Consider the following 12870-nt stretch of genomic DNA (forward strand, 5'->3'; position numbering starts at 1 on the left):
TTCGCGGAATCTCTCAGTCGCTGCTCGGAGCGTCGTTGCGGTCTGGCATCGTTTGATCTCGTGCTTCTTTCGCTTTCGAGCTCTCCCCGGACAAAAGCAACGACCAGGTAAATATAAAGATCGCGCACAGTGGAACGAGCAGAGACGTCCTCGGCTTTCGACGCTCGTCGAATCCTTTGAGTACTGCGCGCGCGTTGACGGTTTCCGTCTACGGACACCCGTTTTTGAACCTTTCGCGCGACCCTGAGACAAACAACGTGCCCGTGCTCGGGTCATTTCGATTCACTCGCGAGGTATCTGTACGACTCATCGTTCATCAGAAATAATTCGCTCCCGGATGACACCGACCGAACTTTGCCTTTTGTAACGTATCAAACAACTCATAGTCCAGGGACCAGTACCTGGGGTCTACCCAGGTCTAAACCAGGGTCCATGACAGTACCTAAACGATACCGAACAATCCATAGTTTAGGGGTGACAGTTTATAATGGCATCGACAAAAGTCTTTGCCTTTGAAATGTACCAAACAACTCATAGTCCAGGGATGAGAGCATCTAAATGACATCGACAGAAGTCTTTGCCTTTGAAATGTACCAAACAACTCATAGTCCAGGGATGAGAGCATCTAAATGACATTGATAGAAGTCTTTGCCTTTGAAATGTACCAAACAACTCATAGTCCAGGGATGAGAGCATCTAAATGACATCGACAGAAGTCTTTGCCTTTGAAATGTACCAAACAACTCATAGTCCAGGGATGAGAGCATCTAAATGACATTGATAGAAGTCTTTGCCTTTGAAATGTACCAAACAACTCATAGTCCAGGGATGAGAGCATCTAAATGACATCGACCGTAACTTTACCTTTTGTAACGTACCAAACAATCCATAGTCCAGGGATGACAGTACCTAAACGATATTGGCCAAACTTTGTCTTTTGTAATGTACCAAACAATCCATAGTTCAGGGGTGACAGTTTATAAATGACATCAACAAAAGTCTTTGCCTTTGAAATGTACCAAACAATCCATAGTCCAGGGATGACAGTAAATAAATGACATCAACCAAACTTTGGCTTTGTAATGTACCAAACAACCCATAGTCCAGAGATGACAGTAAATAAATGACATCAACGAAACTTTGCCTTTGTAACGTACGAAACAATCCATAGTCCAAAGATGACAGTACCTAAACGACATCAACCAAACTTTGCCTTTGTAATGTACCAAACAACTCATAGTCCAGGGATGACAGTACCTAAACGACATCAACCAAACTTTGCCCCTCTAATGCACCAAACAATCCATAGTGCAGAAATGACAGTGGCTAAATAGCATCTACCGAACCCTCCCTAGCCTTCACTCTCATCTACCCTACCTAAATCCAAACCAACAAAACAAAACCATACATATAACCACATGCCAACAAAGAACCAGTCTAAGTCTTACTAGCAAGCACTGTGTGTCAAACTTACTTCGTCTTTGTACTTTTTACATTCAAACTATTACTCTACGAATTTTCTTAGTTGAGTGTGCCGTGTTATGGATTTACCCAGGATCAACCCGTGACACACTCGCGAACATCCTCATAAAAAATGTTTTTCGCGTGAATTTTCTCGAAGATCGCCGAAAATCCGAGTTTTCCAAGCATTGGCAGTAACACCTTTGCACCTGACGATTCATTATTACGTCAAATTGAATACATTTTTCGATATCGAATACCAAAGAGGCGAGTGTTTTACGTTTAGAGTTGGGTCCAAAAGGACCCGAGCGTTAAAACACGCTCGTAATCACGATTTCAATCCACAAATATTCTCATCGATTACGACTTTCCTATTCGTTGTATTCATTTATTTATTTATTTATTATCTACGTAAAAAACTCATTAGTACCCAATGTACAAGATATTTCTTAAATTGTGACAGAAAACTTCGCATACATAGAAAGAAAAAAAAAGAATATATTGGAATTACCCGTAATAAAAAATATTTATCCTTGGTGTTGTCGAGGTGCAATTTTTTCGAACACGTTCTCGTCATTGTTACGTTTCTTTCGGCCCGAAAGAGACCCTTTGCATCGAACTGGAACGATTCGGCAGCTGTGCCGACAAAAGCCCGCCGGCCGCCAAGAGCGTTCTTTGTCGCGGGGCGCATCGAGTTTTATCCTTCGTTGAAACTTTAAATTCGTGTATATATTTTCCATTCGACTCACGTCACAGCGTTACCGGCTCGATCGTAAAAATGTTTTCCCCATAAGAGCGAATCCGAACGCGAGCCCGTTCCCATTTAGTTCTAATCGCGCGTAAAAATTCGCGTTCCGTGTGCCTTCGTTCGAAATTTTCATACACGTTTCACCGACGGAGAATCCAATCTCGTCGATTCTTCGGCCGATACTCTAGCAACGATACACAATAACACAAACGTACACAATATTCGATCCATCTAATCGTCAAATACACGAATTCTCAACCGAAGTGCCGATAAAGCGCGGGTCGCGTCGCTTCGAAGTTACGATCGCTCTCGGTGCATCGTTCGGTTTCACGATTGGACGGTTCTCACGGGTCCGATTTTTCGCCTTGAAAAGTTACACGATTCCTAGTACTCGTAACGCTGCTTCGTCCTGAGGTATTCTCAATGTCGTTGCTTCGCAGAAAGAAACAAAAAAAAAAAAAAAAAAAAAAGAAAGTAAATAAACCAGAGGGGAAAAAACGATCATTTAGTCTCGATAATTATTCGACCACGGCGGTACACGAGCCGTGAGAAACGCGGGCTTCGCCTGTAATATTGACAATACCAACGACAAAGTTCCTGCCAGGTTTGAATGAGGGTTTGCAGAGGGGACGGGGAGAGGGAGAGTGGTTGGTTGGTCGGTCGGTTGGTTGGTTGGTTGCGGGGTAAGCAGCTTATTGCGAGCGACGCGGTGCGGATTTTCAGCAACGTCGCTGTTTGACGTTGACTTCTATCCGATAGCTACTGTGCACGGACGAAACGACATCTCTCTCTCTCTCTCTCACTCACTCTCTCTGTACCGAAAAACTCTTACGTTGTCGGATGAGGACTGGCGTATCCGTGAAAGCTACTTTCCTCCGCGCGCGTGGGTGCAACCCCCCACCCCTCCCTCTCCTAACACGTTGAGGGCAACTTGGTGAATTTCTACGGTTCTCGTTCGCGACACTTTGCCACCGTTTGACGCCTACACGCGTCCCGCGAAATGTTTAGATAACCGACGACTGCGCAGCTTGACTGCCTTTTGAGATATTTTTCACGAGCCCTCGGATGCCTAGCGGAAGCTGTCTCGTTCAGCGTAGCCGGAAAAGTGAGCTAAATCTCATGTTCAAAGAGTGGGGGACAGTACGAGCAGAGTGGGAGAAGTAACGGGTGTATCTATTGTATTTGTGTATCGAATATAATGGTATACCTAAGTACATTGCAATAAGAACAGCCGTTATTTGCCCTGCTCCTTACACACGGTATGCGACTTATTTTTCCGGTTATGGTATTTATATGTACTAGTTGAGACTTGTGTAGCAAGTACCACAAAAGAGCAAATAAATTGATTTAAAATTGAGTGGAATAGAAATGATCTAGTTGGAAAAATAAATCGAATTCTATGTGTAAGGAGTGTGGATAGTAACGAGTGTATTTGCTGTATTATTGTACCAAGTATTAGGTATAATAATATATCTACCTAACCTAGATTTAATCCATACCAGTGTAGCCAGAAAAGTGAACTGAATTTCATTTGTAAGGAGTGGAGTGAGGCAATATGGACAAACTGGGAGAAGTAACGGGTGTTCCTATTGCATCGTAGTTAGGTATACCTTACACCTGGTATACTATTAGGTTGTTCGGAAAGTCATTTCGTTTTCCAAAATGGAGAATATGTAATTTAATAAAATGTTTGTACACCCTAAAAAAAATTGTTTCATTTCCACAAAAAAAGAAGAGAAATGACTTTTTGAACAATCCAATAATACAACAGTGGGAGAAGTAACGAGTGTATCTACTGTATTGGTATATCAGGTACAAGGTATACCTAACTACGATGCAACAGAAACACCCGTTACTTCTCCCACTCCGATTCACGGTGTTCCTCCATTCCTTGTACACGGGATTCGGGTTATTTTTCTGGCTACATTGGTCGCATTCAACGTTTCGTGGCTATTGTTCTCTAAAACTCGAAACGATTTTTCCTTCGCCGTGAATACACGATTACGACGACAACAACGACAACGACGACGACGACGACGACAACTCCCACTTAACCAGAAGCTTTCGAGCAGGAGAACGTTGCTGCGTTTTGTTAAAACATTTTCCTCGTTTTGCAGCTAGTGAAACTCCAAGAGTGGAAGCCAGTGATTCACTTGGACAATCGGTACAGATTAATGAGAAACGAACCGATGCTGGACGCCGATGGGAACGTAACCGACGATATCGGCGAGGACGAGGCAGCGTCGCTCAATATGGAGGAGGCGTTCGAAAAAGCACTGAAAGAGGGATATCCTACGCGATACTTTCGCAGGAAGTGACGAGCATTTGGTTACTTCTATTCCATCGAATCGAATCGGGTATCGACGAAGAAATTGAAACAACAACCTACGGAGAGATGGTCTAACGTTTTTCTCGCGTTTCGTAAATCGATCTTGTCTCGTAACAAAGAAACGATGAAACAATTGCCGCCCTTTAACCCTTCGAGCGTTATGGACGTATACATGAGTACGAAGAAAGCAATCGGTGTGGATTATGTTCGAAAATAACGTTCTTGTATCATTTAATTTCGCCATAAAAGAATATCACTATTGTAACTTGGTTACACCTTGTTCGTTCAATCGATAGAGTTTTTGCACCAGTAAAGAATATTTCATCCCTTCGGCTGGGATTATTCAGGGCACTTTCAAGGTTGACCCTTATCGTACCAAGATGGAGTACGATATACGTTTTTGCGATGTCGTTCTGTGTAACTGTTGGAAATACGTAGCTCGAAATATTTTCGTGAGTTTTATTACTAATTTCGATCGATACGGGCAAAAAGGGAAAGAATCGACGAAAATTATTTGTAGGATAAAATTAAATATCTACGAAAAAAATCTATACGGTCTGTCGTGTTTCGGCGTGACGGTTTCGTCCGACGTATCTGCGTCCGAATGAGTAAAAACGAGTGGTTTGATACCGTGATAGCGTTTGCCTTGGATTGTTGTAAATAGAGTATAATGTGATAAGAATAACCTGTTCTAAATTGTAAATGACAAGTGAGTCGCGGTGAAATAGGATCGATATTGAAACAAAAATACTACAGTAATAACTAATATAACGATGAAAAAGTTATCAAGTCTTTTAACATTAGAACTACCCGCAATGAACGTATTTCTGTTTGTATCAGATCACATAGGTATCTTATAAATTAGACAGGGAACTTAATTAATTTGCGAGTACGATTAATTGTCTGTTTCGATAATTGTCTACGAATATTGCAGCCAAGGACACCGTTAATAATTAAGTAATTTTAAAAAGAAGCTCGAAACAGCTCAGATTGACCCCTTTGGTAGTTCTGGTGTTAAATTTATTTCACATTTAATTTCTTTCTAGTATCGTTTCTCTCTGAAAATATCCGATACAAATTTACGAGTATCGTTAATTATCTATTTCGATAAATGTTAAGGACATCTCCATGGCGAAGAACGTCGATCATCCTCCATTTTGGTACGCTAAGGGTTACCCTTTTGGTAATTCTAGCGTTAAATTTATTTCACATTTGATTTCCTTCCAGTATCATTTCTCTCCGAAAATATCCAATGCAAATTTACGAGTATCGTTAATTGCCTATTTCGATAATTGTTAAGGATATCCCCATAGCGAAGAACGTCGATCATCCTCCATCTTGGTACGCTAAGGGTTACCCTTTTGGTAATTCTAGCTTTAAATTTATTTCACATTTGATTTCCTTCCAGTATCATTTCTCTCCGAAAAGATCCAATACAAATTTACGAGTATCGTTAATTATCTATTTCGATAAATGTTAAGGACATCTCCATGGTGAAGAACGTCGATCATCCTCCATTTTGATACGCTAAGGGTTACTCTTTTGGTAATTCTAGCGTTAAACTTATTTCACATTTGATTATCGTTCCTCTCCGAAAATATCCGATACAAATTTACGAGTATCGTTAAATGTCTATTTCGATAAATGTTAAGGACATCCCTATAACGAAGACCGTCGATCATCCTCCATTTTAGTATACTAAGGATTACCCTTTTGGTAATTCTAGCGTTAAATTCATTTCACATTTGATTTCTTTTCAGTATCGTTCCTCTTCGAAAATATCAGATACAAATTTACGAGTATCGTTAATTGCCTATTTCGATAAATGTTAAGGACATCCCTATAACGAAGAACGTCGATCATCCTCCATTTTGGTACACTAAGGGTTAAGGACGATAAAACTGACACGAGACCAAGACTTCGAGGTAATAATTTCCTTGAAGATGTAGGCCAACTTTTTCGCCCAGGCGGAGCGGATCTGACCGCGCGGATGATACGCTCGGCTCGTCTTCCTCCCGCGCGAGGCGATACGTACCTAGTTTGCGAAAAGGAAGAGGCGAACGACCTTTTCACGATGTCCGATGGTACGGTTGGTGGGCGAGCAGCTGTTGCACGTTTCGTTGCGAGATTATAAAGCTCCAACGTGAACCATCGGCGATTCGATGAAAATTACGCGATCGTTTCGAACGAACCTTCTGCTACGCGCGCGTACGTAACGTTTTCGCGTCCGGTGTTTTACTCATCCCGCGGAAAATTTGATTTGCGATCGAAATTTTTGTCATGGCGTACTCTCCTCTCTCTCTCCCGGCCAACGTTCGCTCCTATTTACGTTTTCATCGTGGAATCCTGTCACCGAAAAATATCCATCGAGATCGAACGATTCGCGAGGCTGTTTACGTATGTATGTTTCTATAAAGTTAATTACTACCAATCGATCATTTTGACCAGTTTCATCTGCTTTTATGGAGAAATTTGTTTTTAAATTTCGTAAAGTGTTTAACGAAGATTATGGACAATCGATAGATGTTAATGAGAACACGAGCTTCGAGTAACTTCTTTTTTCTATTCTGTAGATACTATCGATCGTGTAAATTTATTCTTTTCCATTAATTGGGTTCCTTGAAATAGATATCAAGTGTATTTTCATAAATTATTTATATACGTTTTCAAGACGTCGATAGTACCAATTGGTCATTTTGATCGCTTCCGACCGAAGAAATTTGGTTTAAATTCGATAGTACGTTTCTCGAAGATTCTCTCCATTCTGTACGTACGATCAATTTGATAAATTTATCCTCTTTCCCAGCCAATGGATTTTCAAAGGTACGAGATGTACCTTAATAAACTATTTATATTTGTACGTTTCTACGACGTTAATACCACCGATCGATCACTTTGATCGGTTTCAATTACTTTTGCGATGAAACTTGTATTAAATTCCATACCACGTTTCTCGAAAACTCTCTTTCTATTCTATACGTGTATCATCAATTTGATAAATTCCTTCCCTTCCCCACCCACAGGTTTCTCCATTTTATTTCAACGTTCATCGGATGAAAGTAAAATCACACTCGCAACCGTAAATATTTTCCATTCGGTACACCGTAACGATAAATTAATTTTATCCATTAGCGTCGTTCACGAAACGATAAAATTCGTTGCTCGGAGAATCGAAATTTTCAGATTACCGTTAAATGATAAAAAATCATTGCAGACGCGAAAATGATCCAAGATCGACAAACTACGAATCTGTATTCGTAATAACGCGAGTTTTGGTCCAGCTCGTGCGCCAATGAGACCGCCGGTTGATAATTTAACCCGAACGGGTTAAACAATGGCGGTAATAGGTCGACGTACGTCACCGCCCGCTTCGATTTCGCGCGCGAAATTTACGCAACGCAACGTAACGCGTCGCGAAACCTATCCGAGTGCACACATTCGCCCAAATATATCCACGACGATATACGTATACTCGTCGTCGATATTGATATTCCATGGACAGGGTAAATCGTTCGGACGCGGCCCGCGAACCATCGTAATAACCAGATAATTTCGCAACGATTAACGATCGCCGCGCAATGTACGAGACCTCGCTACGGGATAACGTACCGCATACTTTGAATTAGTTCTGGATAATTTCCAGCGCCCGGCCGGAGACTCCACGAACAACGCTCGTGTACCACGCGACGCGTAAAATGTCGCGACTTGGACAATCTCCAAAGCGATACGAGCTTTGGACCGTCGCGATTTTACTCCGAATACGGAGATAATTAGAGTACGCTCGGATTGCGACACTTTGCAGCTCGCCTCGAAGGACGCGAGCGAGCGCCCGCGAGTTGTCGAGTCTCGGCTAGTTGCACCCTTGCACGTGCACGGAGGACGCGGAGAAAGAAAGGAGGAAGAAAACGAGACGAAAAGTTACAAAATTGTGGATGACGACCAATTTTGTTCACGATTGCGAATCGAACAACTTCTAAAATCCACCTAAAGAAAAAAAAAGCCCAGTAGGTTTTTACACGTAGCGGTTTTTCGATTATTTCTATGTAGTGTTATGTTTCAATAAGAGCGATAGAATTTGGAATCGTCACAGACGCCATGTTTGTTATTAAATTGTCAAATTCGTGCGAAGTTTGTGGTCGATAACGCTTTACAAACGATACGAGCTCTGAACCGTTGCGATTTTACTCCGAATAAGGAGATAATTAGAGTCCGCTCGGATTGCGACACTTTGCAGCTCGCCTCGAAGGACGCGAGCGAGCGCCCGCGAGTTGTCGAGTCTCGGCTAGTTGCACCCTTGCACGTGCACGGAGGACGCGGAGAAAAAAAGGAGGAAAAAAATAAGGCGAAAAGTTACAAAATCGTGAATGACGACCAACTTGGTCCACGATTGTGAATCGAACAATTTCTAAAATCCACCTAAAGAAAAAAAAAGCCGCTACGTTTTTATGTGTAGCGGTTTTTCGATTATTTCTATCTAGTGTTATATTTCAATAAGGGTGATAGAATTTGGAATCGTCACAGACGCCATGTTTGTTATCAAATCGTCAAAGTCGTGCGACGTTTGTGGTCGATAACGCTTTACGAATCATCGAGGATACACAGTTGTTGAACGAGTTGAAACGATTAAAATTTATTATCGAAATTCTTGTTCAATTCGAGAAACGTTTCCTACACGCAATCGACCAACTGAAACTCCCGATTCGTAGTTCGGTTGAAAAATTCAATGCGACTGTGGTTCAATTGTTAATTAACCCGTCCCGATATGTGTTGACTGGGTCAATACAATACAAGAAGAGAATGTTTCAGTGGTGTGGAAAGTGTTGCCGGGAATCCAAATTTATCGATTCTCGAGTATTTGGCACTCCTTGGACTTCTCTTTGTCGTATTCGTTTTCGTTTTATTACGATTCGGAGTTCTATCGCGCTTATTGGTAAAGCTTTTAGACGGTGCATAAAAAGGTAGTTTAGATGCGATGTCGAGGCAGATTACACGTTGATTAAGAACTTTGTGTACAAAAGGCTAATCTGCTGAAAGGCGACGCGATAATACGAGTCTATTATAAAAAGATAAACGTTTATTATCGCACAGGGATCTCGGGAATCCAGTTACACCGCCACGTGAAAACGTACCTTAACAGAGGCCGATCTGCTTGTCAAATTTGCTTCCAGGGTCTGAACATTTTTGGGTCCAATGCAGGTAATATTGTTTTATATATAATCTTGTTGTCTTTCGACACCTATTTCGCGATTCTTGCCACAAGACACCGTTACCTTGGCAACGTAATAAACAAATTAAATCAATTTTAACCCTTTGACTGCCGAATACTCCGGTCCGAAAGAATCAGCGATTACGATCAGATATTCAGATCGCTGAGAAAATTTTTTGTTAGAGCGAATTCTGTCGATTAAACGTAAATAAGTTACAATTGTAATTCTTTTACGCCAAATTAAATAACACACAAGAATATTATTTTCGTATATGCGTTCATAGTACACATCGATAGCTCTCTCTGGGCGCATATACAAGTCCACAGCACTCAAAGGGTTAACGGTTAGGCCGTCGATAGGCGAATACAGCAAAGCATAAAATCGAGATATTTCGTAATCGAGTCTAAACGTTCGATTCGCTGTACACAAGATATCTCGTAACCCGTGCGCAATGTGTTAACCGCGTTGACTGGCCACGTCAATTTTCCATAATCGAGGACGTTCTCGACATTCGTTCGAACCGTAGCGCGAAAATGAAAAATATTCAGTGTATTTGTTCTTTCACAGCATCGCTAAAGATAGCACCGTTACTTAAAACTTCGCAAATATCAAGATTCGTTCCTCGTGAGCCATTTAAACAAACATCGCATACTTAAAAGGTTGATTATCAGCGACCACCATGGTATTCAGCGCTTCAACGACGTTCTTCGTCACACGACCCATTTAGTAGAGATTGTTGCAGCCAATAATACACTATCACCGAAAATACGTGCGAGTCGGTGTATCTGTTGCACTCTCGCCAATTAGATCCTCGTTTCTTCGTTGCACTCGTTACATCACGGTATCGTTAACGACAGTAACGTTACTTAAAACCTTTAACCGTTCGCGAACGTTAAAAGATTCGTTCCTTGTATGCTATTTAAATCAACATCGCTTATTTAGAGGTTCGATCACCGTCGACCACCATGGTATCCACCGCGTTAACGACGTTCTTCGTCACTCGACCCATTTACCACAGATTGTTCCAGCCAATAATACACCATCACCGAAAATACGTGGGAATCGGTGTGTCCTTTGCACTCTGACCTATTAAACACACGTTTCTTCGGTGTACACGTTGTTACTTTATACCACCGTTGACGAGGTTACCATTGTTACGAAGTTCCCGAACAATAATGTACGTTCGTGGTAAGCTGTTCGAACGAACATCGTAAATTTGGATCGTCGATCACCGGTGACCACACGTTGTTACCACTCAACGCGTTAAGACCGATCGAAAGTCGGTTGCGTTGGATCGGTAACTGTAGTTCATCCGGGAACCGACAAGTAGCAAGGCCACATGGAGGGTTGTCGGGGTCGGGGGCCAGGTGGTGGTCCGCTTGGAGCAACTCGGAGAGTCTCTCCCTTAATACGACGGAAGGTAGGTAGGTAGGTAGGTAGGTAGGTTAGCGACAGCTGTTACTCGTCCCGGCACGAGGCTATACATCAGAGAACTATACATTAGACAGCGTGTTCGGGCCGTTCGACGCGTTCCACCACCAAGAGGGTCCTTCCTCGAGGTTGTACAGCTTAGGTGGGAGAAACCTGGACCAGCGGCAGACCTGCACTACCACCGACATCGTCCTCGGGAGCAGCATGTACGTACCGGACAAAGAGCTCATTCAACCACGGACAATGGCCCTGGCTGGATAGGCCGCTGCAACAAGGCCCGCGCTGCCGCTGTCTGCACATGGCCTGGAATCATGCGCTTTCACGAAACCGCTTTTTCCTGCTAGCCAGATACACACACACACACACACACATACGCGCGCGCACAACGGGCATCGGGTATTGGTTAATTAGTATCGACGCTGTTCTCGCGCTAAATCGATTCGTCGCGGTCAAACGATGACTATTTGGTACGGACGGAGGCCAAGTATGATCTTCTGCCACGAGTGCAAAATACAGTCTGCGGAGATCGAAGTACACTCAATTGTAGGATGGTTCTACGCGAACGTGTAAGAAAAAAGATTTTGTAGAGCATTTTTTAATTCCGGTGCTCTCTTTTCGAGAAATCAGGGCTATTCTCGAACTAAATGAAAGAATGAGTATTTAGTATAAATAGAAGCTATGATCTGCTCTGAGTGCAAAGTACAGTCTGCGGAGATCGCAGTACACTCAATTGTAGGAGGGTTCTACGCGAACGTGTAAGAAAAAAAATTTTGTAGAGCATTTTTTAATTTTGGTGCTCTGTTTTCGAGAAATCAGGGGTATTGTCGCGTTATATGAAAGAATGAGTATTCAGTATAAACAGAAGCTATGATCTGCTCTGAGTGCAAAATACAGTCTACGGAAATCGTAGTACATTCGATTATAGGAGGGTTCTACGCGAACGTGTAAGAAAAAAGATTTTGTAGAACATTTTTCAATTCCGGTGCTCTCTTTTCAACGCTGTCCTCGCGCCAAATTGATTCGTCGTGGTCAAACGATGACTATTTGGTACGGACGGAGGCCAAGTATAATCTTTTGCCACGAGTGCAAAATACAGTCTGCGGAGATCGCAGTACACTCGATTATAGAATGCTTCTACGCAAACGTGTAAGAAAAAAAAATTTGTAGAGCATTTTTCAATCCTGGTACTCTGTTTTAGAGAAAATCGACCTCGAAGATCGTTCGACCACGCAACAGATTGAATACGGTTCGATCATTCATAGAGTACATGTCCCAATTACTGTCATTTTAACCTTGTTTTGGTTATTTGGTTTAATTACTATAGAAGCTACTTAATCCAAAAATCGTTCCAGATTGGAGCACAGTGTTGTCCATGGTCTCTTTTATTTGCGAACATTTTTGTAAACGTCGAATACGATGAATCGATCGGAGATTAATCAAAAGTGTACAATGTATTTGGAGCGTATCAAAGAACAAGTGTACAAAGAGAATGTTACAAACGTTACACGTTTAAAAGAAAAATTATCAAATAGTTCGAACGATGAAAGAGCGACGACACGTTTGTTTTCTTTTTTAACGATATTTTCAACAATATTCGCAAATTACAAGACGAACAATGCGTAGAAATACATTTTATCGCTACGATACCGTATATCGATTAATACTATCTCGAACGGACACAAACCGTTCCTAGA

At 42.0% G+C, this 12870-nt stretch overlaps 2 protein-coding genes across 5 annotated transcripts in view; one reads left to right on the forward strand and one right to left on the reverse strand.

Annotated features, from left to right (window-relative positions):
* Nucleotides 1-5024, forward strand: part of LOC143150615 (uncharacterized) — a 103086-nt gene extending 98062 nt beyond the window's left edge. Inside the window, exon 4 of the mRNA XM_076319084.1 lies at nucleotides 4327-5024. Coding sequence (XP_076175199.1) covers nucleotides 4327-4527 — 201 coding nt within the window. The 3' untranslated portion in view covers nucleotides 4528-5024. The remainder of the gene's footprint in view (nucleotides 1-4326) is intronic.
* The window catches only part of Msi (RNA-binding protein musashi), a 289445-nt gene that overhangs the window by 58913 nt on the left and 217662 nt on the right, over nucleotides 1-12870 (reverse strand). The gene's annotated exons all lie outside the window — the stretch shown is intronic.

This window comes from Ptiloglossa arizonensis, chromosome 1 (genome assembly GCF_051014685.1).
Source record: "Ptiloglossa arizonensis isolate GNS036 chromosome 1, iyPtiAriz1_principal, whole genome shotgun sequence".
Classification (NCBI taxonomy): Eukaryota; Metazoa; Arthropoda; class Insecta; order Hymenoptera; family Colletidae; genus Ptiloglossa; species Ptiloglossa arizonensis.